General features: G+C 38.1%; 2 protein-coding genes across 3 annotated transcripts in view; both read left to right on the top strand.

Moving 5' to 3' along the window:
* LOC116784054 (kelch-like protein 32) overlaps positions 1-27788 on the top strand; it is a 56853-nt gene that overhangs the window by 21490 nt on the left and 7575 nt on the right. Inside the window, exons 2-3 of the mRNA XM_032682234.1 lie at positions 2367-2582; positions 21734-22486. Of these exons, the coding sequence (XP_032538125.1) occupies positions 2367-2582; positions 21734-22486 (969 nt within the window). The remainder of the gene's footprint in view (positions 1-2366; positions 2583-21733; positions 22487-27788) is intronic.
* Positions 2535-27788, top strand: part of LOC116785023 (kelch-like protein 32) — a 38800-nt gene continuing 13546 nt past the window's right edge. Inside the window, exon 1 of one of the 2 annotated variants that reach the window (XM_032684175.1) lies at positions 2535-2582. The gene's annotated coding sequence lies outside the window, so the exon portion shown is untranslated. Of the gene's footprint in view, positions 2583-22452; positions 22487-27788 lie in introns of those variants that run through there. The other variant, XM_032684174.1, reaches the window with a different exon arrangement.

Here is a 27788-nt window from a genome sequence, read left to right as displayed (position 1 = left end):
GCCTTCGTAAAAACAACTTCAGCTGGTGTTGATCTGAGGGCATAGGGGAGTTTGGATGACCATGAAAAATAGCCAAACCAAAAATGAAGGCTTACCAGTGTCATTCAGATTTCACTGAAAATGTGAAGACTTTTCAGGGGGAAGACTGCATTTGTGTGTCTCATTGCTGTTTCTCTCTAATGAGGAAAGATCTTATTATGTTATCCACAGTATTATCCTCTTCTGAAGCCCTCTAAAAGCCACCTCTCCTTCTCCACTGACACTTATTGGGGTTTGATCAGGCATTTATTTTAGTTGGGCTGTTGATCCTCAGGTCACTCTACTTGATTATTTATTCATTCATTCATTTATTTATTCATCTATTTATTTATTTATTTTACGCTCTCCAGATACAGCCATTGACTACAAAAAAGCTCAATAAATACACACTGAGCTCTTCTAAATTTCTTTCTGGTATTTGGCATTAATTCAATCAGTGAGTTCTTTGAAAAGAAAGTTTTCCAAACCCGGGACAATGAACTATGGCTGTTGCTTGTTAAATACTGTGATGTTTACTTTGATTAGACTCTTATGTGTTGTTGCCACCACTGCATAGCCGTAACAGAAGTGGTGTTGTGAGGTACCATCTGTGATCTGAGGATATTAAGTCACCAAGCAAGCATACAGACCAGATACTTCTCATGTAAAATTCATTCCTTTCTCTTTCTTTCTGCAACTGCAGATTTATCCCTACCTCCTCTGTTAGTGTGAAGAGGAGCCGACACTAGAATATCTGTGGCTTTTGGGATGATGGCTGTTAGTGCTTGTTCTGACAACGTAAAGAACTTTTCTTTGTTCTTCCAAGAAAGCAATGTGAAACTCCTATGCAGCTGTTTAAGTAGATAATGAACAGGATTTATCTTTAGTGTAGGACTCTGCTAGAGAAGTACACTGTTCAGACTGGGAGGTTATGTAACAAGCAGGAACCTGCACAGGAATTTGATTTCACTTCCTCCAGTACAGACTCCTCTAACCAGGTAAAAAAAATTCTTTCTCCACTCTCCATTGCATATGCATAAACAGCTCCACAGTCATTGGGACAGGCACCCAGTTCACACGTTCAAGATGTAGTCCGTAAAACATTCCAAAAAACCCCTCTTCGCACTTTCCCATCTTCCCTGTTGCTCTGCTCTATCTGCCAGCCGTGCAGCTCATTTGACATTTACAAGATTTCTTGTCAGTTTCATTTGGTGCTGCCATTCCATCCAGCAGAGCAGTGAAAGTGAAATTGACTTAATTTAGTCTGTTTCTCTTCCTTGCTCTAGTCCCTATGTTAACTAACCAGCAAAGTGAAACTGACGAGACTTCTTGTCGTTTTCACACATGGGGCTGGTCAAAGAGAAGGCAGCTGATAGGGAGCAATGCAGGAAATTGAAAGATGAAAACCAGGATTGCGGAGGAGAGAGGAAGAGAGGTGTGAGCGTACAGCAAGAACAGAGAAAACGAGTAAACATGCTTATTTCCCAGATGCACTGGATACTTTTGTATAATACGAGTGACTTCTTGGCCTCTCTCCTGAAGAGAGCAGTATGGTCTAGAACAGCAGTAGTTAGTTGTCCAGATTTATGTCCAGTTTATGAGGGATGCCAAGTTAAAAGTGTTAGCCCGTAAATATAGGTCATCTGCTAGCAGGATGGAAAAAGCTTACTGCCTTGAATTACTGTAGCTTTTGTGTCTTCAAATTTTCAGCTGCTAGAAGGAGGGGGAAAAAAAGCAGGAGGCCAACATGTACTACAGGTTGATGTCAGTAGTTGGAGGAAAAAAAAAGGGTTAATTTTTTCATTGAAGAAAAATTCATATGTAATAAGATGTAGCTAAGCATCTTGTGTTTTGTGAGGTTTCATGGAACTAAAAGTTGTACTACACAGGTGCTCTAGCTCAATTAAAACAATAAATAATGAACAAACAACTGCTTTGTAACAAATCATAGTAGTTAACAAATACATTTTTTAAATGCACTTGTTAGGTCCTGTGAGCTCTTGTCGTACAGTGTAACTCATACTGGTTTATTATAGTATGTGCTAATCCATATTTCTTACAGATGCTTTATGCACATATAACCTTAGAAGTTGCAATATAAATTAGTACTATCATATGTACATGTATGCTACCAGTGCATATGTATAAGCATATGCACTGGTAGCATTTACACATACATTTTGAATGAGGCTGTGTTAATTAATTTCAAGTTATGTTGCCTTCCTTCTCCACAGCTCCAAAAGAATAACCTTTTATCATTATCTGAGACCTGTGGGGGTTTTTATTCTCTGTTTCATGTTTGTTTGTTTGTTTTTCTGAGATGTGTTTTGTTTGCTTCGTCCATTTAGGAATTAAATAGTTTTAATTACTTGGACCTGTATAAGCTTGCGGACCTCTTCAACCTGACTTTGTTGGAGAATGCAGTCATTGGCTTCCTAGTAAAACATCTCTCTGAGCTACTGAAGAGTCATCCTGAAGAAGTTCTGGCACTCCCATACTGTCTTCTTCGAGAGGTTTTTAAAAGCGATAGACTCACTTCACTCAGTGAAGAACAGATCTGGCAGGTAAGGAGATTGGTGAACAACCAGAATGTGTGATACTCTATAAACCATAGCAGTAATCTGTTGTTTTGAAACCCTGGAGCAATCTCGAGGGAGAATAAGCACTTGAGCAAAAACTGTGAATAACAACTGAGGGAAATTTCTAAATGAAGTTCCAAAAATGTTGTGTTGTGTTAATGCAATTACTTTGTTTGAAAGAGAAATTTGTCATACTGCTTAACTTGTGCTACTTAAATATAGCCCGAGATTTCCTTCCAGATCGAATTTCGTTGGTGGGAAGATATGGCTGATGCATGCAACTCAATTATCATTGCCTCTGATGAGGCTAGTGCTACAAGTCTGGTGGCAAACCTGCTTCTGCAGTCTGTCCCATTCACATCAGTCACATTTAGCTGTGTAACTTCAATAGTCATTTAAATTGTTTGGGCCACCACAGCTGACTTTGCCTGAAGCAAATTAGAGAATCATCACACAGGCAGCTCTACTAGGAGATGAGTGGAAACTTCAGTGAAAGGTTTGTGGCAAAAAGCTGGAGGTGGCAATCACTTCCTTTAAAAAAGCTGGATCTAGAAAATAGCCATATAGAATATTAACAAGATAAAAGCCTTATGTTGTGACCTTAAGTGTGTGTCTTGGGAGGAAACCTAATAGAAAAAAAACACCTCTTCAGAGAAAAACAAAAACTAAACCAAAATCTGTCCTTGGAAACATTCCCATCATATGTCTTTAAAAATTGTAATTCATGATATAGTGGAAGTCAATCTCTATAATATTGGTTACCCAAAGACTTCTCTCTGTTTCCTTTTTATTGTCTTGTTTTATAGAGGAAAGTATTCCTTTGTGTTTCAAGGTAGAATATAACTTGCTTGAAAGAAACCTGTGCATTCTTTTTAGGAAGCAGATTATATTGATCCAACAGAGAAGACTGTGAGTCAGAAAACTGATTTATATTTCAATGCCTATTATTTATCTACTTATATTTTGGATTATTCTAAGGAAAGAATTACATTTGTATGCCATCATTTTCTCTAAGTGTAAAATGTGTTTTTATCTGTGGTTCAGTTCATATTCTGTGGATTCATAATGTCACACAGGAACAAAATATTTATTCTTAAAAGAATAAAATTTTCAAGTTAAGCTCTTCAAACCACAAAACCAGTAGGTAGATGTAACTTAACCCTTCAGGCTAATAACTGGCATATTTGTTTCCAAAACTTTGAGCCTTTAGATTATGTAGCATTTTACAAAGATGATATTTTATGCAAATACTAATATGAAGTTAGACTTTTTCCTGTCTTAATCCTTGGAGGATACCTGTACAACAGAACCTGCAGCACACTACACATGATGACGGGTTGGGATTGGTTGAGGTTTTTTAGGCGCAGTACAGTACTCTGCAGTCCTAACCCACATTCCCTTTATGTACAGGCTTATTCATGGAGATGTCTGATTGGCTGATAGGGTTTTATCATCATTTTTCTGCAGGGTCAGTGAAATCCCCTAGCTACATGCTTGGGTATACTTTTGCTAGAAAAGTTGCTGCAGAAAGCCATGCAAGTACAACTTCATGCTACCTCAGTAGTGAGCAACCGCATCCAGAGTAATATGCTGTCTGTAACCTGCTGTAATGACATTTGGGAACTGGGAATGATGCTTTTTTCTTCCATTTTAGGCATCAGGAGTTTTTAAATCTTGTGTCACTGTCCTGTCCTGTCCTGCAGAAAGACTCAGAAATAATTTTCTTAATTGTGTGCTCTCCAGTCGATGAGCACTTCGCGAGGCAAATATGACAAATGCTCTGTTTCTGTTGCAGGGTCATACTGGGGAGAGATACTTATAGGTAATGTGCTGCTTTCTGAGTGACAACAAACTCCACACTGTCCATTTAAGTGTTATCATAATTGCCTCTCTAAAGGTTACTAATGCTGTTCTGAAGAGTTTTTTAAACTAGTTTTCCGCTGCAGGCAAAACGTGCATGGGTGTCTTTAATTCAGTCTGTGCAACCAGGAAAAAAATATATATTTATAAATATTCCAGGTCTCCAGAATGAATTAAAAGACACATATAAATATTTACCAATTTGGGCATTCAGAAGGAAATAATAAACTGGTTTTTTGCTTTATCTTAGTAAATAAGTAATTCCCTCATAGTCAACCCAATAGAAGAAAATCAAATCAGACCAGCTATATTGCCTCAAGTGTAGTTAAGTTCATCATTTTTGCTAAGGTTATAGTGGTAATGCAATATACCATGGAAGAATCTAATATTCAGCCCAGGGTGAAGATTGGGCATGCCAGAGGATTAGTGTCAGGGTGCTTTATAGAAGTGAAACTTGATGGACAGGCTGGAGACAGATCTACAGAATCTCATTAAATTGCTGAATTGTTCATTACTGAGCACTCTCACTGTAATAAAGTGCTCATTGACTTTGACAAATCCCCATCCCATGTCTTAAGGAAGAACAGCAAAGCAAGAGGTGTTGGGGAAGCTGGAGGAAATTGGCACAAAGTGGGGGAGATAATAGAAAAGCTGATGGGGGGATGCTACCATTTGATTTGTCTTACCTGTGACTAGTGTGGCCTCCTGCACACACATGCCTGCACGTTATGGTGATATTAATTCAGCATGTCCCCAAGGCACCTTTGCTAGTAGGCTGCCACGGAGCCCTAGGCACAAATTAAAGTTTCCCTCAGAGAACCTTTGAAAAGGGTGCCACTGTCTGCAGAGCACAGTTATTTACACTAGTTGGAATTCCCAATGTCCACTGGGTGATTTGATCCTAATGCACATAAAGATTAAGGCAGTTATTTTAATGTATCAAAATGTGTACACAGAATGATGCTTGAATGTGATTTAAACTGAAGTGACTGCAGTTCTTATCTGTCACATTTTGGGTTTTTGTTAGACTACCAGTTTACGATTGGACGATTTTAGTGAATATGGTGAAATACAACTGTGAACAGATCAAGTTTGAGAAAGCTAAACAGTAATAGTAATGGCAGTGTGCTAGGATATGGATTAATGTAGAGTACTACAGTAATTCCTGTTGATTTTTCAGACTCTTTGGCTTCATGTAAGTGTCTTATTTTAAGTGGAGACAATAGACAAGGAGTATAATGATGTATTTCTTAAAAAAAATAAACAACAAAAAGCCCACCAGAAAGCCTGCGTAGGCTGTGAAATTGGAGAAATCTACTAGCCTCCATCATTAGGGGTTTTTTAGGTAGGCTAAGCTAGTAATAATGATTATTAGTTGACATAAGATTTGTTTTCATATAGAGTTTTTACATTTTACTAGCATGTGAGATTATGAAATATTATTTTGTATATAGGAAATTTATTATTTGTCAGCTGCATTAAAATGTGTAAACTTAAAACAGTGACATGTAAGAAAGAATTAAATAAAAAAAAAGATGAAAGAGACCAAGGAAGAATCCTGAAGAAGTTGGAGGAAAAGAAACTAATTTTTAGTATTTTTCTTCTTCATGATGATCTGTGCAGCGCTTCTTTTTTTCCACAGGAAGCAGTCCTGACAAGGACATAAATGTGTAGTTTATCTTGAAGTGAAAAGTGAGTCTTTTCATAATTAGCCGTTATAAGACAGGCTCATTGGTTCTACTTTAAGGAAGCAGATGAATTCTTTCTCTTGATAATTGAAAAAGTAGCCAACCCTGTAAGATGGAACGTGTTGGAGAAATGTAGCAGTAGAGGGCTTGTTCTTGGAACCTTAGCAAATAGAAAACAAGCCCAAGATTTATGAAAAAAACTAATGTCAGCCTTAGTTATAATACAGTTATGCCTTATGTTTTTTATTAGAAAATTCAGTGTCACAAGGCTTAAATATTCGTATTTCAAAGATCATACTAATAGTTGCATATAGAAATATCTACTGGATCATTCTGTCTCCCCACAGCACATTGGTCAGGTATTAAACACTGCCTTTCATCCAAGGTCAACTCCCAAACCACATTTGGAAATAAATCTTAATGTGAGATCAGTATAGATTAGTTTCTTCCATTTCTGCTACTGTTTAAGTAGGTGATTAAAGGATATATATTTTTTCAACAGCAAACATTAAAAGCAGACCAATTTTAATATTTTTCAGTGTTTTTGAAGCCGAGGTTAGAATTTTTTCTTGGTTTTGTTTTTTTTTTTTTTTACTTTGCCATGCATCTTGGTTTCTTGGTAATCAACTGATAAGCAAGGAATCTAGGAAAAATTGGTAAATAAAACTACATGAGTGGTTTATTCAGCTAGGAAACATGCAACTTTGTTGTGTCTTTTCCAGGGCTAGTCTCCTAAGACATTCTAGCCCTGTTAACTTCTTTGCATGTAAATTCTGAACTTGAGTTCATGAAGTACATGTTCCACATATGAAAGTGTAGCACTAGTTATTCTTTTTATTCCTTCAGATGTGATGTCCAAAACCAGTGTTTGGTCTCTATATTAGAGAATTGTCTTTGCTTGAATAAATAGAAAAATAAATGACAGGAAGGCTACAGTGATATAGGTCAATATGAGTTGTTAACATCTCTTTTATAAAAATAAAAAAATATACAAATCCAGTTTTCTTATTACAGTCATGTTTATCCTCTTCTAAGGGAGAGTAAAGTGCCCTATTTTCAGCTGCCTTTTTTTTATACTTGAGCTCCATTTTTAATTTCCTGGTGATATTTGTGGAGGGCCAAAAGTATTCAGCAGAAATCCTGCTGTAGGATGTTTTGCAGTGTACGCATTGTGGCAGAAAGGCCCAAAGACATCTTCTGTTCATCCCCAGTGATGCACACATTTACCTATGCAGAATAGCAGTTTCTAAAGTGGGTTGTCGTGTTCCAGTAAAAGCTTGCCACTACTTCAGTGCAGTACTTGATTTTTTTTCTGTCAATCTTTTGGTATTGCAGAGCAATTTTTAATATGGAGAGAGCAAAAATAATTTTTCTCAGGGATGTATGTATGTTTTGATGAAATGTGGCCTAATTGCCTTGCTAAATGTGAACTAAAGTTTTAGTGCAAAACAAGTAATGACATAAAATAGTAAGTGAAGGAAAGCATCTCAGTAGTCAATGTTATGTTTAAGCAGTATATTAGCCTTTGACTGTGCAAGAAATAAGCTTAAGTGCTCTCTTGGGCAATAAGTGAAATCACGTCTGGTCTAATGCTCGTTCCTAGTGAGTATTTACCCTAAGCAGAAAACCACCACACTAAAATGTAGCTGTCAGCCTCTCATCAAGTGAGACATAGGAGAGAAAAAAGGAGTTTGATGCATATCAAGACTGAGGTGAATTGGTGAGGCTACATGGGAAAATGAACATATTGCCCATGCATGTTTTGCAGTGCTTTCACCTCCTTTTTTGTAGCCTTTTCACGAGTAGTCTACATAAAAGCACCAGAGGGCCACCTGTGAATCCCAGTATCCACTGTTGCACTGTGTGTATCATGACTAGCTGCAAGCAAGATCACATAGTTACCCTCAAAGTAGTGGGAAAACATAACCTATGATAGGATGTATATTTCCTTTTCCTAAGGCTAATCCTCATAAACATCGATATCTTCCCTGATTCCTTACAGTATCTCCAGACTGTGTGGGATTAATGTTGCATGTGCAATATTTTTGGTAGGACATCTATTATATATAGGCCAAGCTGGTAGTTGTGGCCTAAGGTCTTCAAGGAGGTCAGTGTCCACTGGAACTGTGGACTAGACAGGGTTCATGCAGGATATGTGGATCAAGCAGCGGAACCTCACACTGTCCTGCTGATGTGCTCAGGGCATGCACTATTTTCCTGATACAATTTCTGCATCAGTTGTAATATGCCAAAATGGCATTTTGGCTTGCAGGGAAAATAAATGCTGCCCCTCTTGGCGCTGTCCCCTTATTTTATGAAACACCTTGCCCCTTTGTCTGCCTTAGCTTAATTCTAATGGACTCTTAATCTTGTCCTTTACAGTAAAGTTTTGTGAACTTTACATATGCTTTTGTTCTGAACTTTTAAAAGTTTCTGCCTCCTATTTTTCCAATGTTAGCTAATATTGTTATTATCAAGTATAGCAGTCTAGAAAGGAATTTTCTCTATTAAAGCTGGGTTTATATTAGGAACAATTGTGTGTTCTTCTAATTTTGTTTTTGATACATGTTGATTCCAATCAGAAAACTTGATTATTTTGCTGCTATTGCTGTGAGCAGTAGAGAATTACTGAAGAGCATTACTTTTGTTTCACTGTCCTACAGTAATATTGCCTCACCTTATTTATCCCAGATTACCTTCAGAAGTGCACAGAATATCACACCAGTATTTAGAAAGGCTGCTGTGCCTGCAGCTCTTGAATTTAGGTCACTTCTTCAGCTAAGCAATGGATGTGCATTTTGATTTAGGAAGCCAAAGAAGAACACCAAGGTGTACACGCAGCAAGACTTCGTGTTATTACATTCTGTGTTTGAATTTGTCTGTTATGGTGGGGTTTGTGTTGACTGCTATGCTCTTTGTGGATCTAATCTATTGGAGATTAGCTGAAGAATAATTGTATTAGTATGCACGTATATGGTTATATAAAAAAAGGTTGCTGAGGCTATTATGAAAGCAAGATGTGATTGGAAATATAAATTACTTTAACTTTTAAGTTAAAGAAAATAACATGAAGTTTATAACTCACAGATACCACAGATGATCAAATGAGGCAATCTGTTGTTTCTACCTTAATTAATGTCTTCCATTCAGAGATATAAATGTTAGTAATCTCTACTCTTTCAAATCCCAGTAAAGCTGTTACCAGTCGACTTAAGCTTGTGGAAAATGAGAGAAAATTAGAAGCTCTTGTGAGAATTCCAAGCTCCATATTTCAACAAGTTTTCCTTTTGGAGCTGGTAGAAGCATTACTTCTATTTGTAACTACAAAGCCAAAGAAGAGAAAAGAAAGAAAGAAAGTTGAATTCTAGGTTTTCTGAAATCATACAAATTGTCATCAATATGTCAAGATATTTAGAATCTAGTTTTGGGGTTGAGCACCTAAAGTAATTGTGCCAAGGTAGATGTAATAAAGTTGCACTCGTGTCTAGACCTGCTAATAAGTGGATTAGTTCAGCATGACTGCTGAGATCTGATTAGCTGTTGTCCTGTGCTATCACTTCTGCTCCAGGACCAGGACACTAGTGGCTCCAGGAGGTTGAGGAGGCAAGGAGATAGAAAAGCAGTGACACTCCTGCGCATCTTTGCTTACACCAACTGTGCCACCCTTGGCAGCTTCCAGATGTGCACGTGATCTGCATGGCTGGGGGTTTCACTGCCTTAGGACGAAGGGTTCCTTATACTCCTTTGATCACCTTGGACTCCCTCGTGTCAGGGAGAAATGGAAGAAATTACAACAAATACATTTGTCAAAAAGATCTTAAGAAGCCTTACTGTGAAGTGGCTTCCAAGCTATAGGTCTATGTGGGATAGTAATGACAGATCGAAAGATCACAGTCTCTGAAGTGAAAATCTGTGCTGAAAAGCTTTCAAAGTGCTCCTTTAGGGTGGAGCCTATTTTAATGCTTATGTGAAACAGTAGAGGTGTGCATTTTATGAGGTTCAGCTTTTGGCAGTTGCAGGTGTTTGTTTGCTTCAGATATTATTTAGTCAATTTAAATAATAAATTTATGTTTGTGTTAATCTTGTAGCAGGGAAGCTCTGATGTTCCTAATTCATTAGATACATTTGGGGTCTTAAATGCGTTTACAAATGTGGTTCTAAGTGTGTGACTTATTTTTTAAAAGAAATAGCTTTTATGAGAAAGATAAGTTGATACTGAAAAATTAAACTCATCGCTTAAAAATGATACCTGCATTAATCTGAAGCCCGTCGTGGGGATTAAATGAAAGTCAATAAATTGATTGAGAGAGTGGGGTTTGTTCAGGCTGGAGAAGAAAAGGCTTCAGAAAGACCTTATGGCAGCCTTTCAGTATCTAAAGGGGGCCTACAAGAGAACTAGAGAAGGACTTTTTACAGGGGCACATAGTGATAGGACAGGAGGAAATGGTTTTAAACTGAAAGAGAGTGGGTTTGGATTAGATATTTGGAAAAAATTCTTTACTGTGAGAGTGGTGAAGCACTGGAACAGTTTGCCCAGAGAAATTGTGGATGCCCCATCCCTTGAAGTGTTCAAGGCCAGATTGGATGAGGCTTTGAGCAACCTGGTGTAATGGACTCTGCCCACAGTGGAGGGTTGGAACTAATGACTTTTGAGGTCCCTTTGAACCCAAACCATTCTGAGATTTCAGTTGGAAAATTTGACCTCGGTGGTTTTGTAGTAACATAGTGTGTTGAGAGCCTGCATATTTATAAACCAACTAACAAGAGTATATACTTTGGAGTACGTTTTTGTGTGTGACCAAAGATATTAATGACATACAAGTCCTGTATAGCTGTTGTAAAGATTATTATAGAAAATGATACATTTTTATGTGATTTGTTGGATTTGTCTATTAAATCCCTAGAAAATTATACCCTAACAATAGGGAAGAAAGGAATAGGAATCTTTTTACATTCAAGAACCATTTAGACTAATTTTCACAGAGCTGAATTGCATTTTTTTAGAATTTTATTCATTTTGTGCCTATTTCATTTTCTAACAACTTTTACGGATGAAAGCTTGTAGGTTCCTGTCTCCATAGTGAGCCACTACACTTCTAAAATACATTTCAGAGGTAAAAATAACAAGAGAGGAATAGCAATAAAAACAATGTGTATCAGATGGTGAAAATTTGTCATTTCCACTTATAATTATGTACCAGCAACTTATTTTAATGCTAAATGTGGCTATGTAAAGTTTCAATGCATTTGATGTCAGCCTGAATGTTTCCTCTAAAAATAAAAAAGTGCGAGTCTAGATTTTGAAATGATGGCTCCTGGGAGGAAGATCCTTTTCCACCTCCCATGTGCTCTGTCCTTACCCCGCTCCAGAAAAGATAAAAGCTATCATAAACCCTGATCTCCTTAAACTGAAATAAAATCACAGTTAAGAGCCCTAGTTAGACAGATGTGTTTATGAAGAGATAAGCTTCTGTTCTTTGCAGCTTAAGAAAAACTTACCAGATATAAAGCACCTAGAAATATTGCTTCTACCATCATAACAAATGACGGGGGATCCAAACTTGTGCATTTTCTGATGAATTAGAAAATGGATGGCAAGAAGTTTTTACCTCAGAGCTTCTTGCCATTTGATCCAATTATTAAAGGAGAGTCGGGTTTTAGGGACCTATGAATCTACGTTTTAGGAATGTTTATGATGGGGAGACTTCCTTTTAGTTTCTAACTATCTATGGCTGGACTTGTTTCAAAGGAAAAAGTGAGACTGTGTCTCTGGAAAAAGCAAGATTGTGTTTCTGGAGGCCATAGTTTGAATTTGGTTTTATTGCTTTGCTTTGCTCTTGTTTTATTTGCTGTGCTTTGTCATCCTCCACAAACTCCTTTTTCGATGATCTTGTTAAAACAAAATTTACCTTGATTGCAGGAGTAAGTCGAGCCTTTCCAGTGTGATCAATCCCAGCTCGCTCATTTTATTTTTGTACGCTCCCAGCTGTGACAGTCATTGCAGTGCACAGGAAAATAGAGTGGTTGTGAGTAGTGGGGTAGCTGTAAATTCTGTTACAATGGGAGCTACACACAAACTCATACATTAAACACACACCTCGAAGTATGGAGTGTCATTGCTAGGAGTTACACTGGGCCTTGCTGGCTCCTTCTATCATAGTGAAACAAGTTAGGTGCAAAAGTGCATTTGTAGGTCTGCCTTTGTAGAGAAGCTCCAAATGACTCTAGAGGAAACTCCTTCGTGGTTTGAAGACCTGGTTGCACAAGAGTAAGAGTGGACTCAAAGCACACTATGGGATAGTTTTGCCTTTGCTGCTCCAAAGTTAAGAAAAAAATGCAGTTTTATTGCTTGTATGGAGATGTACTTTAGAGCTGAAAAAATGCCTCAAGTACTTTTGACAGATGATATTTAGGGAACTGTTTTATCCTCAGTTTCCGATACCTGCATCTCACCAGACTTTGCTCTGTGGCATGGAGCACCAAAATCTCCACAGGATTTTTGTAGTGGAGTAAAGAGACTCAGTTGGACATCTTGAGGGGACAGAAGATTTTGATTAAGCCACTTAATTTTTCTCTCTCTTAGTTCCCGCTTTGTGAAAGTGGTTGAAATGTACACTTCTCTCAGAGAAGCTTGAGTTTTACTGCTTATAAATTGCTTTGAGATACTTGGAAGGAAAATGCTATATAATTTTGAAGTTCAGATTCCCCAGAAGGTGTAAAATGGCAAGCTTCCATGAGCTGTGATAATTTACAACAGCTGAGAGTTTACCTTCTGTCTGTACCTTACTTCACTTTGAGCTCCAGTAGATGAGAAGTTCAGTTTTTCTTTTATAGCAACTCTTCCTTACCGTATATCATTTTATATATTAATGTAGTTTGGCTAGCCTTTTGTAAAGCTGATTTTTTGATCATGGTTGTTTTATTGTAAGTTTAAAAAGTGGAAATATCTTTATTGAGTTGAGTCAATATCTTCCTGGTGGACTTCTTCCTAGTCTCATTGCCAGTAAATGTAAGAAATAGAGAAAATGTGAAAAGAAGTGAATACAGTTTTGAAAAGCATACATTCTATTCTTAACTGTTATTATTAAACTGGCAGTTTTTTCTATGTGTTTCATAAGAAACACATACATAAAAAATTGAACTAACACTGTCTCTTTCACAAACCTTTTTGATAAAATAATGTCCCTTTTGAGAAGGCCATTATAATTGTATAGCACCAGGGAAGAAGGAAACTTGCAGTAAATCACTGGACTGAGAATGCAAGGTACTCTACTTGGTTGGTGGAGATTTTGTCTTTGGATGAAGAATTCCTCTCTTCCTCACAACGATGTTGTGCGTAAATATTTAATGAAAGTTTCTGAGATGGAAGTACAGGTATTAAAATTGTTACCAGTGGATCTGTTTAATTATGACTAAGAAATCTGCCAAAAATGTGTAGGTTGTGTATCCTCCTTGCACCAATTGAAAGACTGTACAGGACAATATTTTTGTCTGGTAGCCTTGTGAGAAATTGGGCAACTGGTGATGGTTGCTTTTCAGCTTAAATGCTTTGAAAAGGTGGGTCTTATCAGCACTTGAGAAAAATTGAAAAGTATTTTTAATACATTGTGATTCACTTTAATGCCATTTATTTTTATAGGTTTTTTTATTAATACAGCTGCATTATGTACCTCTCCTTTAATCACAGTATAATATCATGAAATAAATCTAGAGACTTCAGCCAATAACTCTGCTTGCTGCAGTGTTTTTCAGCTGAAAGATCAAAATCGAATTTCTGCTTCTTGCAAAGTGGCTTACAGATAGCAGAGCTCATGTTCTGAAAGTTGCAGGTTGTCTTGGCATCACACAGGTCTCAAACCAGCAAACTCCAACCAAGAGATATAGTATTTCTTATTTAGCAGACCAAGAGCTTCCCTAAGTAGTATTCTGGACAAATCCACTACAGCTTTTGCAGAGACTGATCACAGGTCAGGAGGACATACACTAAAAAGTGCTTTCACCCTCCAGATACAATGAACCTTGGTCTTCTCTAATCTTCCTTTGGGGCCATATATTTCCTGAAGTCATAACTCATTTATATTTGGCTTCCCTCCTTATTGCCTGAGCCAATCCCTCTGTCCTCCAAACCCTGTCCATCTGTGAAGCTAAGAGTCTGACTGCATGGCAGTGATTATGTTTGAGTCTGGAAGGATGCATATTTTGTCTTTCCTGCCAGCTGGGATCTCAGTCTTCAGCTTGGGAAGACACTTTAGGGGCCTTCCTGTACACAATGCCAGTGCCACTGCTGAAGCAAGGATCTAGAACTAGTGTGGGATTGGCTGGGTAGGAGTTGGGGACAAATAGCAGAATAACGGGATCTTTGAATATGTGCTGTGATCCCTTGTGATGGGGAAATCTGAATGTGAGACATTGCTATTTATGTAAGGAAACATGTTTGCTTCTGAGTCTTCTTTCTGCTGCATCCAAGAAAGCATGTGTTGGCAGCTTCCCAAACTGTTACTTCTCTTCCTCACTGGTGTGTTAGGAATGTTTTGGGTTCATTCCCAAGAGTTCACTAAATATATAGATATATACATAGATATATATATATTTCATAAACAGTGTCTTTATATTTGGAAAATATTTAATATTTGAAATGGAAGGAAAGTGAAACTCAGCTGTCAGCCAAGTGGAAGCACTGAGGGGGAAGTACTTGCCAAATCACTGGGCAACTTTGGTTGTGCTTCTTTTACCTAGGACTTGGAGCTAATAAATCTTAATTGGGCTGGCTTGAAGCCTTCATGCTCTCTGAGGGTAGCAAGACTTCTCTAACTATACAAATAAAAAGGACCAGAAAGCCTTTCAATTTACTTACATTAACAATAGACTTCAATAATTCTAAATGGCATCCTCTGTGTCAGCAAGGATGTGCAAGGCTGCTCGCGGCTTCTTCCACTGAGGGCACTTTTGTGTCTTCCACTTAGATGAATGTTCTGCTTATGACCCCAAACTTTTAACGAACTAAAACTTGCATTCTGTCATATGAGAAGAGGTATATGACATAAAATTTCTTAAGAGCCATTGGTGTTTGGATCAACCTTCTCTATCCACTCCCCCTTCAGGCAAATCTTAATCTTGGCTTCTAAGCTGCTTTTTCATTTTAGTATGCTGACCTGAACATTGACAAGCATTTTGTGATGCTTGACAGACTAGAGAACATCTGATGATGACCAGGATCACAGAACAAAAGATTTACCACTCACCACTTGAAATACTTGCTTCTTTGAGAGGTACTATTCAGTTTGATTCTTTTTGACCTCACTTTCATTACAGCAGAATTGTGAGGATGGCAAGCTATGTGGCTGGAGGAGTGTGAGTCTGGGAGAGGAAATGAACTAGCTGAGGACGTGCAGGAAACTTGAATCTTTCATTCTTTCCAAATTTTGCCTAAGCAGCCCCTAAATTTTTTCCCCCCTTTTTTTTTTTCCCGTTCATTTGTGAGACACTGAATCTGTGCTGATAGTAAGGTAAGAAACACTTGGTGGGATTGATTAATTTTCCACCCTTTCGAATGGAACAACCCAACCCACCAGAAAACTAAATATTGATGCTGTCAGTGGCATGATAATTGGTCTCTGCTTTCATCTCCAAACAAACCTTTGCTTGGATTCTATTATTCATTCAAAGAGGAAAAGGGTTATTAATGCAGTGTTCTTTAATTTTTTTTCTTTTGTGTGTGTGAGAGAGAGAACAGGAGAGCAATAATGCAATAAATATATCAGCTAAGAGAAAACATTTGCAAGAGATCTTTGCCCATTTTTTTAATCTTCTCTTATCATGAAGAATGTGAGCTGTGATAAATTGTTCTGCTAATCAAACAGCACTGAAAGGTTAGGTCACTGGAAGTCTTTAGTCATTTTGTGCTTTTCAAGAGTGAATTTGTTAAAATTATGCTGAATACCCACTTAAAGCCTGGGCTGAAAACCATACCTGTGTTTTATAACTCTGCACTGTCAGAACCCATAATAAGTCAAACATTCTTTCAGAGGTACTCATAAGGGAGAAAAAACCCTGTAAATTTAAGAGTAATTTCAAATTGTAAATGAAAAAGAGAGGCACGACTGTTCATTTGCACCAATCATGCCTTCCTTTCATCTGCTCTGATTAGGCCTGGTGCGGTTTCATCAAACTACTCCATCACTGAGCTGTCACTCCAGTCGTCTGTTGATTGAAAACAATCAGGGCTCTGATGGCACAATTATTCTGACCCTTTAACTAGAGGCTGCTGTGATAATGAAAGGTTGATTATGATAGTTTGTGCCTCTTTCAGTTTGCCAAGAAGGTTAATTTGGGCATCAGACGGATGTTTAATGGGCGCTTGCTGGCTACACTGAGGTAAATGAGAACGTGCAGTCTTCGATATTGCACGGATATAGTTTGGCTGTCAATCATTGTCATTTTGAGTTTGTGCCTCACACTCTGGAAATCACATTTTATTTTTTCCTTGGGATTTAATTTATTCTGTGCCCTGAGGAAGTTCTTTCACTCTGTGACCTTCACAGTAGCTTTCTCTGTCTTTTTTCCCTTCCCTCACATGAAGCCCAAAGGCATAATACATCTAGAGGAACGTTTTTCTTTCATTTTTCACATTAAAAAAAAAAAGGAAATTTTAAAATCCCTATTTATCAGCTCACCCTGAACAGAGCAAATGTTTTAATTCTAATTGTAAAATCAGAATGAGCAAATGAAAGCATGCCTACTTGCTAATGCAGCGCCGCACTGGGGGCTGCTTACGTAGACACACATTTGTAAAACTGACAAACAGGTAATTTTAAAATGTCTCTGTGTAAAGAGGGTGGGGGATGGCACAGCTTTGTTTTCACAGGCTACACGCACATGCCTCAGCTCAGTGCCTTGTAAATGTGGTCTCAGTCACTGTACTACAACTTTTTGAGTTGGAGAGTCTCTTCAGGGTTCGGGGCAAAAGACATTTCACTGCTGATTCAGAGATTATTAATATTTACTGTGTTCAGATTGAGAGAATCATATGCATAATTTTGTAGTTGTTTGGCTCAAGGTGCACAAGAAATGCAAATACCTCGTAATTTTGATTGTTCCACATGCAGCTCATTACAGTCTTATTTTTATGCACATTTTAAATTCAAAATAAAAAGAAGAAAAAGATTTTTATCTTTAAGGCTTTCCTGCATCTAGGTTTGAGACATTCATTTTCCATGCTGCCCACTGAAAGATAGTACCTGATTGATAAAATTGCAGAGAGTCTGAAGGCTGTGTTGTGTGGTTACTAACTTCCAAAAATATTCATGTGTAACTCAAGGCTTTGAAAAATTGTGTGCATGTGTTTTGTTGTGTTGTGGGGTTTTTTTCCTCAGCAATTCTTACATTTTTCTTCTTAAATGAGTGATACAGACCAATTTCATTCACCTTACTTAAATAAAATGCTTAAATGAATATCCTAAGAGTTTTGTCCTTTGTAGTCTCTAGAGAGAGAGGAGGACTTAGGACCCTTTTAGAGGTCCAGATTTAGACCCTTTGGAAATCCCTGTTCGTTGTCAATAGAGATGTGGTTATGAGACAGGAGATTCCAGTCTGGAACACCTGAGGCTTGCTGAGTTAGATAAAATCCAAAAAAAAGCAAAATTATGTGTGAGTTTAGAGCTAAAATATATATTTCCGGGGTTTTCAAAGACCTAACTAGTGAAGTCCAAGTTTTATTTTTTGAAGTTCCCTTGGTGGTACTTTAAGGTGATTGCTGTAATAACTGTGTTGCTATAATGACTCTTTTTGGCTTATCAATCAATAGGATCAGATTTATAGCACTGTCCAATATGCTAAGGATACAAAGATATTGATTTTTTTTTTCTGGCCAAAATGTTTTGCTTATTTTAAGAAACAGGTGAGATTTGTTTTGAAAGAAGAGATTTGTTGTTCTTTGCGGTATATCATCAATAGATTGTCACATACAAATCAGATAATTTGTGTTGCATATATCTGATCTCAGTCCAGGAAAATACATCTCTCCACTTTTGTTTCCATATTTAAAATTTTCTTTTCTCCTAAAATGGGAATGTTCACAAAGTTGTTATAATTAAGATTTCCATTTGTTTTAATGTGACAATGTGAATTCATTGTTTTAAAACTTTAGAAAATTTGTTTCCTTGTATTTGTTGTTGCTAAAAAAACCAAACAAACCAACTCCCAAAAAGACAACACTCCAACGTCCTCATTTTTTCCACTACTGTCACTTTTTGGCTTCACTTCAGTTATTAGACACCTTAGATGATATAAAGTACCATATTTCCTTTGCAGTCCATTGGGCTACAATATGAATACATCAGCTAAAGAGCAGACCAAGATGACTTTAATAGAGTTCCTGTGGCCCCTGCCAGAGCCCAGACTTAAACTGTTAGATGTCTTGGAGCTCTGTGAACAGCAACTTTCCCTGACACTGACTTTGTGACTTAAAGTAGTTTCCAGGTGAGCCTGAGCCTAATAAGCATGAGTATGTCAAGTTTTTTGCACTCATAAAGTAGCTTGGCTTTTCTGATTAGAAAACTTGCTGTGATGTCAAGTGAAGGTCTGGCACATTCCCTAGCAGAGTGACGTGATAAGGATTGCGGGGGGATGCTGAACGGGCAAGGCAGAGGCCTGATGGGCTCTCTTGCTTCCTGGGATAGGTAAGACTAGGTAACTACTTCCTGCAGGGTTATCTTCAACAGCAGTGAAATTCCTTATTCAGCTTTAACCTCCACTGCCTCTGTGCCCTCTCCGGCTGTGGGATGTGTGTGGTATGTACACCATTAACAGTCGGGAGGGAAGGACTGAGCTCTGAGGCTGTGTGACTTGGACTGGAAGCGGAAGCAGGTGTTGGAAGAGCAATGAATCACTATCTGACATGTAGGTATACTTCTATGTACGCTCCAACTGTGCCACAGCATATTTTTCCATCTCTTTTCTGCTGTTTTGAGAATGCACTCTATTGCTAAATCGTGTAATGTAACCTTGAAAAAGAAGAATCCTGTGGGTTAAGGCATTAGAATAAAAGAATTAATCTGGTTTGAAAATCCTGTCCTTCTGAGGGTCTACATTTGTCATTTACTTAGTTTAGAAGATGAATATGGCAAAATATATTATTTATTAAAGTTGATATAGGCACTAGGCTGTAGCTTCCTTTTCTCACACATTCTTACATTAAAATTAATAGAAAAGAAGCTTCTAGCAGTTTAAACAGAATTTGCCTATATGGCAGAAGGAGTAGGAGCCTTTCCTTATTTCTGTAAATTATTTAGCAGTGATACAAATATTTTAAAGCTCAAAATTGTGGACGGTCTCTTTTTTTTTTTTTTTTTTGCTTACTTACTTGTTAGCATGTTAAACACAGTTGTAATTTCAAGTGCTATTGGTATCTCCATAGAGAAGCTGGAACGTCTTTCCTTACAGCATCATAAAGTCTATAATGGCTTTGACTTTATTTTGCCAATACTGATTATAGTTGCTAATTGTTACTGCCAGTGCAGCTAAAACATAGGCACTATAATTAGTGTATAGACGTGGTGAATTTTGGAGTTTCTATGTAGGCACCAGTTTTCTAAGTCTGGATTAAACAAAACCTGAGTAAAGGTGTTATAAATTGTGTTGATAAATATACAAATGTTTGCTGGTATCGTACATGGAAGTTTCCATCTCTGCCTTATGTTGATGAGAGGTATATTTGGCTCCTTTGCACTGAAGGAAATTTAGAACTGTGTTACAGCCCATCAGTGGCTATTTCTTCTACAAGTGCTTTTGTTTTGTCATCTTCCCTCTCTTCCAGAATACAGAAGCAGTGATTTAATACATCATATATGAAAGCCATGAGTAACAGAAACATTTATTTTCAGCTCCTTAATGTGACATTCCCATGATCAGTACAGGGCAGTAAGTTTTAGCCAAAACTTTTTTTATCACGTAGCTAGTTAGAAACACCTGCTACACAAGTTCTGTGATTTGAAGTATCAAGTAGAGGAGTCTGTCCTTACACAGAACTAATCAATGTCTTTGATAATGACTTGGATGAAAGAATAATATGGGGTTTATGTTTTCAGAAAATGAGAAGGTGTAATGGTCTTCAAGCACTTTTGAAAATACAATTAGGATGGAGAATGATCTTGACAAACTGGAGCAGTGACGTGAAGTAAATAGTAGAGAGTTCAGTTATGACAAAGAAAGCATGACACTTAGTGGAAGTTCTGCAGAAAAAAAAAGAAAAAAAAGAGAAAAAAAAGAATAGTACTCAGTCATAAGCTTAAACATGAATCAGCAATATCAGTGCACAGTCTTGCATCATGATGTACAAGCAAGAATGGCATAGATTGTTATAATCAAAGAGATTCTTCCAACCTCTTCACTACCACTACTGCTATGGCCTTAAGAGGAAGATTATGTCCGGTTTTCAACGTTAAGAAAGAGGGCTGTTTCCTTTCAATAACAGAGAACTGTGAGCCAAGCAACAGTGAAGAGGAAACTGCAACATACATACTAACATGCATCTGAGGTGGAGGAGAAAATGAAGGTAGCAAACTGCTTTTCATCCTGTATGAATGAATCAATTTCAAGAGTTGCTCTAGGGTTTCCAGAGCTCTGGAATATGAACCCAAATGTGGAAAATGGGGGCAATTGGTTGAAGGGTTTAGAGCTCCTGCAGAGGTAAGAGGAAAATCTGTCTGAGAGGATATTAGAGGATGGGAATGGTTTTCCTGAGGAAGTTTAGCTATCTTCATTACTGGAGGTTTTGCAGACTAACTTATACAACAATTCTTGAAATGTTTTAGGGCTTTCCTAGTCTCTTTTTAGGCCCAGTTGGATTCAATACACTTTATGTGATTTAAAGGGTATGTCTAATTTTGGCTGTTGATACCAGCTGCAATTCCTGAGACGTTTTAGAGTTTTCCCTGCTGCTTTCTGTCAGCCACAAACTAGCAGAGCCTCTTCTGTGTTTCTCTCTTCTCTGGCTTAATTTTTGGTCCCCTTACACCTTTCTCTACTTTATGAATAAAATAAATGAAGAAGAAAAAAATATTTGAGGATTCAGCACATATTGTGTTATATTCCTTTAGTATTTTGTCATAAATAGACTGAAAGATGGAGGGGAGAAAAGGTTTTTCTTTCTAATCCTCTAATATTAGTCTTACTTCTTTCTGGTGTACCTATGGTATCCAGTGATCCCATAGTCCCTATGTTTATATTATCACTCCAGCAGCTTGATTCAGGGATAGTATGGTCTCCTACAGCATTACAGATTGCGTGATGAGAGTTTTGCATAGCAGTAGTGCCAACTGATAATGCTGTGGAAATTCTTTAGGGGGGCTGGTGCAATAAAATGCTTTTGTATATGCACTGTATATACTACTATAGGTAGCTTTTTAGTAGGTATCTTTTTGTGTTGACCAATAGGCTTTCATAACTGCTTTTTAGATTGATAGATACCAGTACTGAGGCAAATACATAGCTCCTCTTGCAATGCAAGCAGTTTTCAAAAGACCAAATTTTTACGGAATTGTACACAAATAATTGGTGTTCTGTTTTTCCTTTCCTTCCCCGCACTTTTAGCTGGCTGTAAGTTGGTTGGAACACAACTGCCGCTACCAGTACCTGGATGAGCTTCTCCAGTACGTCCGCTTTGGCCTTATGGATGTGGATACGTTGCATACTGTAGCTCTTACTCATCCTCTTGTCCAAGCAAGTGAAACTGCGACAGCACTCATTAACGAGGCCTTGGCTTACCACCAGAGCGTCTATGCACAGCCAGTTTGGCAAACAGCAAGGACAAAACCCCGCTTCCAGTCAGACACTCTCTACATTATTGGTGGGAAAAAACGTGAAGTCTGTAAAGTGAAGGAATTGCGATACTTCAATCCGGTAGATCAGGAGAACGTTCATATCGCAGGGATTGCTAACTGGAGTGAGCTGGCACCTATGCCTGTAGGGAGAAGCCACCACTGTGTTGCTGTCATGGGAGACTTTCTTTTTGTAGCTGGCGGAGAGGCAGAGCACTCCACAGGGCGCACGTGTGCGGTGAGAACAGTCTGTCGATATGACCCTCGCACTAACTCTTGGGCTGAGATAGCTCCGATGAAGAACTGTCGGGAACACTTTGTGCTGGGAGCCGTGGATGAGTACCTGTATGCCGTAGGGGGCAGAAATGAATTGCGTCAAGTGTTACCTACAGTGGAACGCTATTGCCCCAAGAAGAACAAGTGGACCTTTGTTCAGTCCTTTGATCGATCGCTCTCGTGCCATGCGGGATATGTGGTGGATGGTCTTCTTTGGATATCAGGTAGAAAACGTTTCACACAGTTTGAGGTACTAACAAAATACCAAAATACTGTCTTGAATTAAACTAATAAATCTCCTATGGTTTATATGTCATGATAACTTTTGTCTTAGGAGATGACTATTTCAAAGAATTGCAGCCTGATTAGAAGTATAGGAGCATAACATACCTATACAATATTTTATTTCTCCTAAGTGTCTCTCTGTGTTTCAAAGTTGCATGTCATACGTGCTATCTCATGGCTGCCATTCATAAATCACAGTGAATTGGAATGATAATGCACTTTTGGACAAATTTCAGATGATAAATTCTGTGTGCTTCCTAAAAACAAACAAACGAAAGACAGTTTCTGTAGTATGATCTGGTACTTCTGACAGTGACAGGTCCCAAGGGAATTGCCTGAAGTGTCAGGGGAGGTTTAGGTTAGATATTAGGAAAAGGTTCTTCACCCAGAGGCTGATTGGGCACTGGAACAGGCTCCCCAGGGAAGTGGTCACAGCACCAAGCCTGACAGAGTTCAGGAAGAGTTTGGACAACTCTCTCAGGGACATGGTGTGATTTTTGAGCCGGTCCTGTGCAGGGCCAGGATTTGGATTTCCACGATCCTTATGGTTTCCTTCCAACTTAGAATATTCTATGATTCTACGATTCATTTAGTCCTGATATTGAAATGGAAAATTAGGTGCTCGTTGGCTTGTACTGTTCCAGGGCTTGAAGGCAGATGTATGAATTGCACCCACTTGCTCATCAGGATATTGTAACAGGCCAAAATGACCTTTGTTAGAAATCATCCATGGCTCTATCTATAATGAGTGCACAGGACTGTCTGGATGTAATCTTAGCTTTATGGCACAGATAGATGAATGTATAGGCTTTATAATCCTAAACTAATGTATCATTTGTAACTGAGTCTGATGTAGTTTTTATGTTATGTGTTACATTGTTATGTTACATTGATGGGGGTTGAGGACATTGTCTACTCAGTCTTTGTAATGACTTCTGGGATTAGTTATTTTGGAATAGGGTCGATAGTGTCTACAGAAGATTTCTTAGAAAAATATTCCCCTTTTACTAAGAAGTGTTCCATGGAAGGTTATATAGTTACAATATTTATTAAGAAAGCTAATGAGTAAATGGGGCCAGCCCTTGAGGTAACGTTCAGTGATTGGCATCTTCACCGTAGATACCCTGTGGTATCCCCTCTGGGGATTTTGATATGGTCTGGAATGCCTCTGGTGAAAAGATGGTGTATGAATGGAAGATTAAGTTAGCTACTTAGGCCTTCACTGTGCTTCTCAAAGTATGTTGTTTAGGTTAGCAAATGTACCTTTTTGTCTGTATGGATTAAGTGCCTCGTGGGAATGGATTCCTGAGCATTGGCAGGGGACTTAGCAGGTATCTATTTTTACTAACATACACTAAGTCATGAACGATGACTTTGGAATTAAAGCAGGACAAAATGCAGAAAATCAATGAGATCCCTGGCAGGTATTTGCATCGCTTCCTTTAGTAACCATCATTTAAGGAATCTTGTAGAGTTTGTGCTGTGTATTAATCCTGAAGTGAGATCCAGGTACAGTATGGGAACAGGGTTTCTGTTTTAGGGTACCAGCTGGGTGTGTTCAGTGCATTATCCTCTTTATTGACTACCTTTCCTATTTTATTAGTGAAGAGGGATGTATGTCTGTGGTGGGCACTTCAAATGCATGGAGGTTACTACTATTGTATCTTGGGTTATTGGGGGGTTTTTCCCATCTTACAGTTTACATTTGTCAGTCTCCATTTATGAAGAACAGGGCTTTTTAGGAAACTGTGGTAAGCATATTCGTATAAAATCATTGAATGTGCACTAGAAATCCATCAGTGTGGTCTTTCCTCCAGTAAATGAAAAAAGTAATACTTTTTGTCTTAATTTAATTGAAAAAAACCTGAAAACAAACAAACAACAAAAAACAAACCAACCCAAAAACTCCAAAATATCCGAAACACAAGATAGTATTTGATAGGATTTTTAAGTCAAATGTGGGACTGATTGAAGATTAAATTTAATCTTTCCAGATGTGCTAGGAAAGGGGAAATTATGCTGAGGATTAATTCATGTGCTTAGTTACATAGGTGAAATGCATGCCTGCCTGTTTGTTTTAAATACTACCTGCATTTATATAATGATGCAGTGTGATATTGTGTTCAAGGATATGCCTCTAATAGGGCTTAGAATCAGGGGAAGAGGTAAGTGGAAGCCTGTTATATCAGCTCTTTAAAACTGGGCAAAACAACAAAAAATATTTTGTCAGTATTGTTCCGTTTATATTTGTAAATGCCATGAACATAACTTCTGTTGTAAAACCACAGTCAAGAACAATGTTTTGGCAATGTAATAAGATAGACAGGGCTTTTCAGTTTTTGAGAAAATGCTTAGAAGTTTTGAGTTGCTAGATTCAGACAGGTTATTATGAAGTACGAGAGCATACCATGCTACAGTTCAGTAGTGTATTGATCTGAATTATGTACTCACAGATTGAAAACTGGTTTCTATATATTGAATAGAGTTATTTTAAAATGAAAGGGAGAAGGAGATATAATAACTGTAGCTAGCTTTCTCTTATTAATTAATTGCTTAGGACTAAAATGTAGCTTGTGGTACATTCAGGGCTGGGGGAATAGTACAAGAGAGATGTTTTATTGTATCATAGTCACTGCTGAAAATGTTCACTGTTCGTCATTGAATATAAGATGTTAGCATAAAAGTAATCAGTAATGCAGGAGGGAACCTAATTTTGAAGTATGTGGCCTAAAATTAAGTAATTAAAAAATTAGTCTGAGTTAGAGATGTTTCTGAGCTGTATCCCTGCTGCCTTTTCTGGGAAATATGGGTCATCAGCAAAGAACTCTCAAAGTCAGTCTGCTACTACCAGCTGGCAAGGGAACCCTGAAAATGTGCCCAGTTTTTTAGTGAGTGAATAAATTAAACAGTGATAATATAAGTTTCTAGCCCTTGTATTTGTGGAGAGAGCCATCAAAGCATGACCTGCATGATGACCATTTACTTAGTGCCTCTGCTACAGCTGCTTGCCCTCTTAAAGGCTTTGCTAGTCAAAAGCTGACTAAACTTAAGGGGTTTCTGCTATTATTGGGAGTCATTTTCAGCTTTACTTTGCTGCTCCTTTGGGACAAATATGACAAGGATTCAAAAATAATAGAGGATAAAATCATGACAAAGGCAGCAGGGAAGGGAAGTGAGCTTAACAAAATGCTATACAAGTGTAAGCATATATAGGAAATGGGTGGCTGGTGTTTCAGGTGACAGAGGGGCTTCTAGGCTGCTACCACCTCTTTGGGGTTTTTAACCTGACAGAAGCATGTTAAAAGAGGGAGCCTTGGAGCCTTTTGCACTCTAGAACTAGTCAGACCCTCTGGTCAGCACAAGTGGGTTCAGCTCTTGAGTTTTCTGGGCTCCATATTGTTATATAATTATTTTTTCTTGGGTGTTTGGGTTTTGGGGGTTTTTTTCATTTGTTTGGAGTTTTTTAGTTTTGGTTGTTTTTTTTTTTTTCCACAGCCATAATTTTATTTTCTTATTAAAAAAAAATTCATCAAAATAATGCGCTTGTTTTAACTTTGATAGAGTTAATTTTCCTCATAGCAGCCAATAAGGGCTGTGTTTGTAATTGTGCTGGAAACAGTCATGATGATATACAGGGATGTTTTTGTTACTGCTGAGCAGTGCTTGCACAGAGTCAAGGCTTCTCACCCCACCACACCAGCAAGGATGCTGGCGTGGGCAAGAGGTTGGGAGGGGACATAGCTGGGACCCCCAGTGACCAAAGGCACATTCCATACCATATGGCATCATGCTCAGCATATGAAGCTGGAGGAAGAAGAAGAAAGTGGGAGGACGTTTGTAGTGAATGGCTTTTGTCTTCCCAAGTCACCATTACGCTTGATAGATCCATGCTTTCTTGAGGATGGCTGAATTAATTCCTTGTTTTGCTTGCTTGTGTTTGTGTGTGGCTTTTGCTTTACCTGTAAACTGTCTTTATCCCAACCCACGAGTTTTATCACTTTTACTCTTCCAATTCTCTCCCCACTGCACCCCGGGGGAGTGAATGAGCAGCTGAGTCACTGACTGGGGTTAAACCACAAAAGATAAGTTCTCTGTACTGACATTGCAGCATCAGGCAGATGGTTTGGAACTTTTATAGAAGGATGAATCTTACAGGCCCAAGTTAACATCTGATGCCATGACCAATTTCACAAATGAATTGGATGCCATGTGCTTGAAAAGTGAAGCATTTCAGTGAAAGTGAAGTATTTCAGTGAAAGAGAAACAAAATTCACCAAACACTTTGGAGTTCAACATTACTAACAATCATTAACTGTAAAAGCGGGGAAGTATTTTCCATAAGAGCGAGAACTTGAACTATGCCCATTTCCCTGCATCCTCCATGGCCTGCACATGCAAATCTGGAGATCTGCTTTTCCGGACATGTTAACCTTCCTCCACCCTATAGGTGTAGTGCCCCTGGGGACAGTGAGGGGCAGGGAACCTCTGCCAGGCACTCCAGCTCTGGGCCATTCCTGTGCCTGCATCTTGGGATAATGATGCTCCCCCTGCCTCAGGTGCTCAAGAGATTAGCACATGAAGTGTCTTGTTTAAAGCAAAGTGTTATGCTTTAAAAGTGTTATGCTGGAGTTTGTGTTTTGCAGAGGCCCGAGTTGTCTGACCTTAAGTGTGTGAGCTAAAATCACATCTTGACATACACATAAAAACTCAACTTGGGGGAAGGGGTAAACAAGCCAACCCTGTACAGTTGCTTTGTATTTAGTATAAGGTATAAATATTTTTCTTCAAAATTCAAGATTCTTTTTGGGTTTTAACTGTTATTTTCTCCCTAATGGTGGTGATTTTGATCGAGGAAATGATGGTCATAACATATCTTGGAGAATTATTCTGAGTTTCCAAATGATTCAGAATGAAAAGTATTACCTTACTATCAGTATGCTGTTGTGAAGAGAAAAATAATTTCTCAGTAATGCCTAGAAAATTCTTTTATGAAAAATAGATCTGGAATAATAAGAATTTACAGAATCTAACCAAATCAGGTTTTACAGTGTGGCTGGCACGGGATTTACCAGGAGCAGGAGGTTAACAAGTACATAAAAATTGCCTCAGTGGCCCAGTCTTAGTCTGTATATGGAACATGTACAGACCTCATTATTACTGTATTTGAATAAAGGTAATAAATCTCATACCTTTCAATCATGGACATTATAAGTTTGATGCTACTGATTCTTCTTAGATTGAATGTAAACATCCAGTTTTAATGATTT

Source organism: Chiroxiphia lanceolata, chromosome 3 (assembly GCF_009829145.1).
Source record: "Chiroxiphia lanceolata isolate bChiLan1 chromosome 3, bChiLan1.pri, whole genome shotgun sequence".
Taxonomy (NCBI): Eukaryota; Metazoa; Chordata; class Aves; order Passeriformes; family Pipridae; genus Chiroxiphia; species Chiroxiphia lanceolata.
The sequence above is the reverse complement of the archived record's forward strand: the minus strand, read 5'-3'. Positions and strand labels throughout refer to the sequence as shown.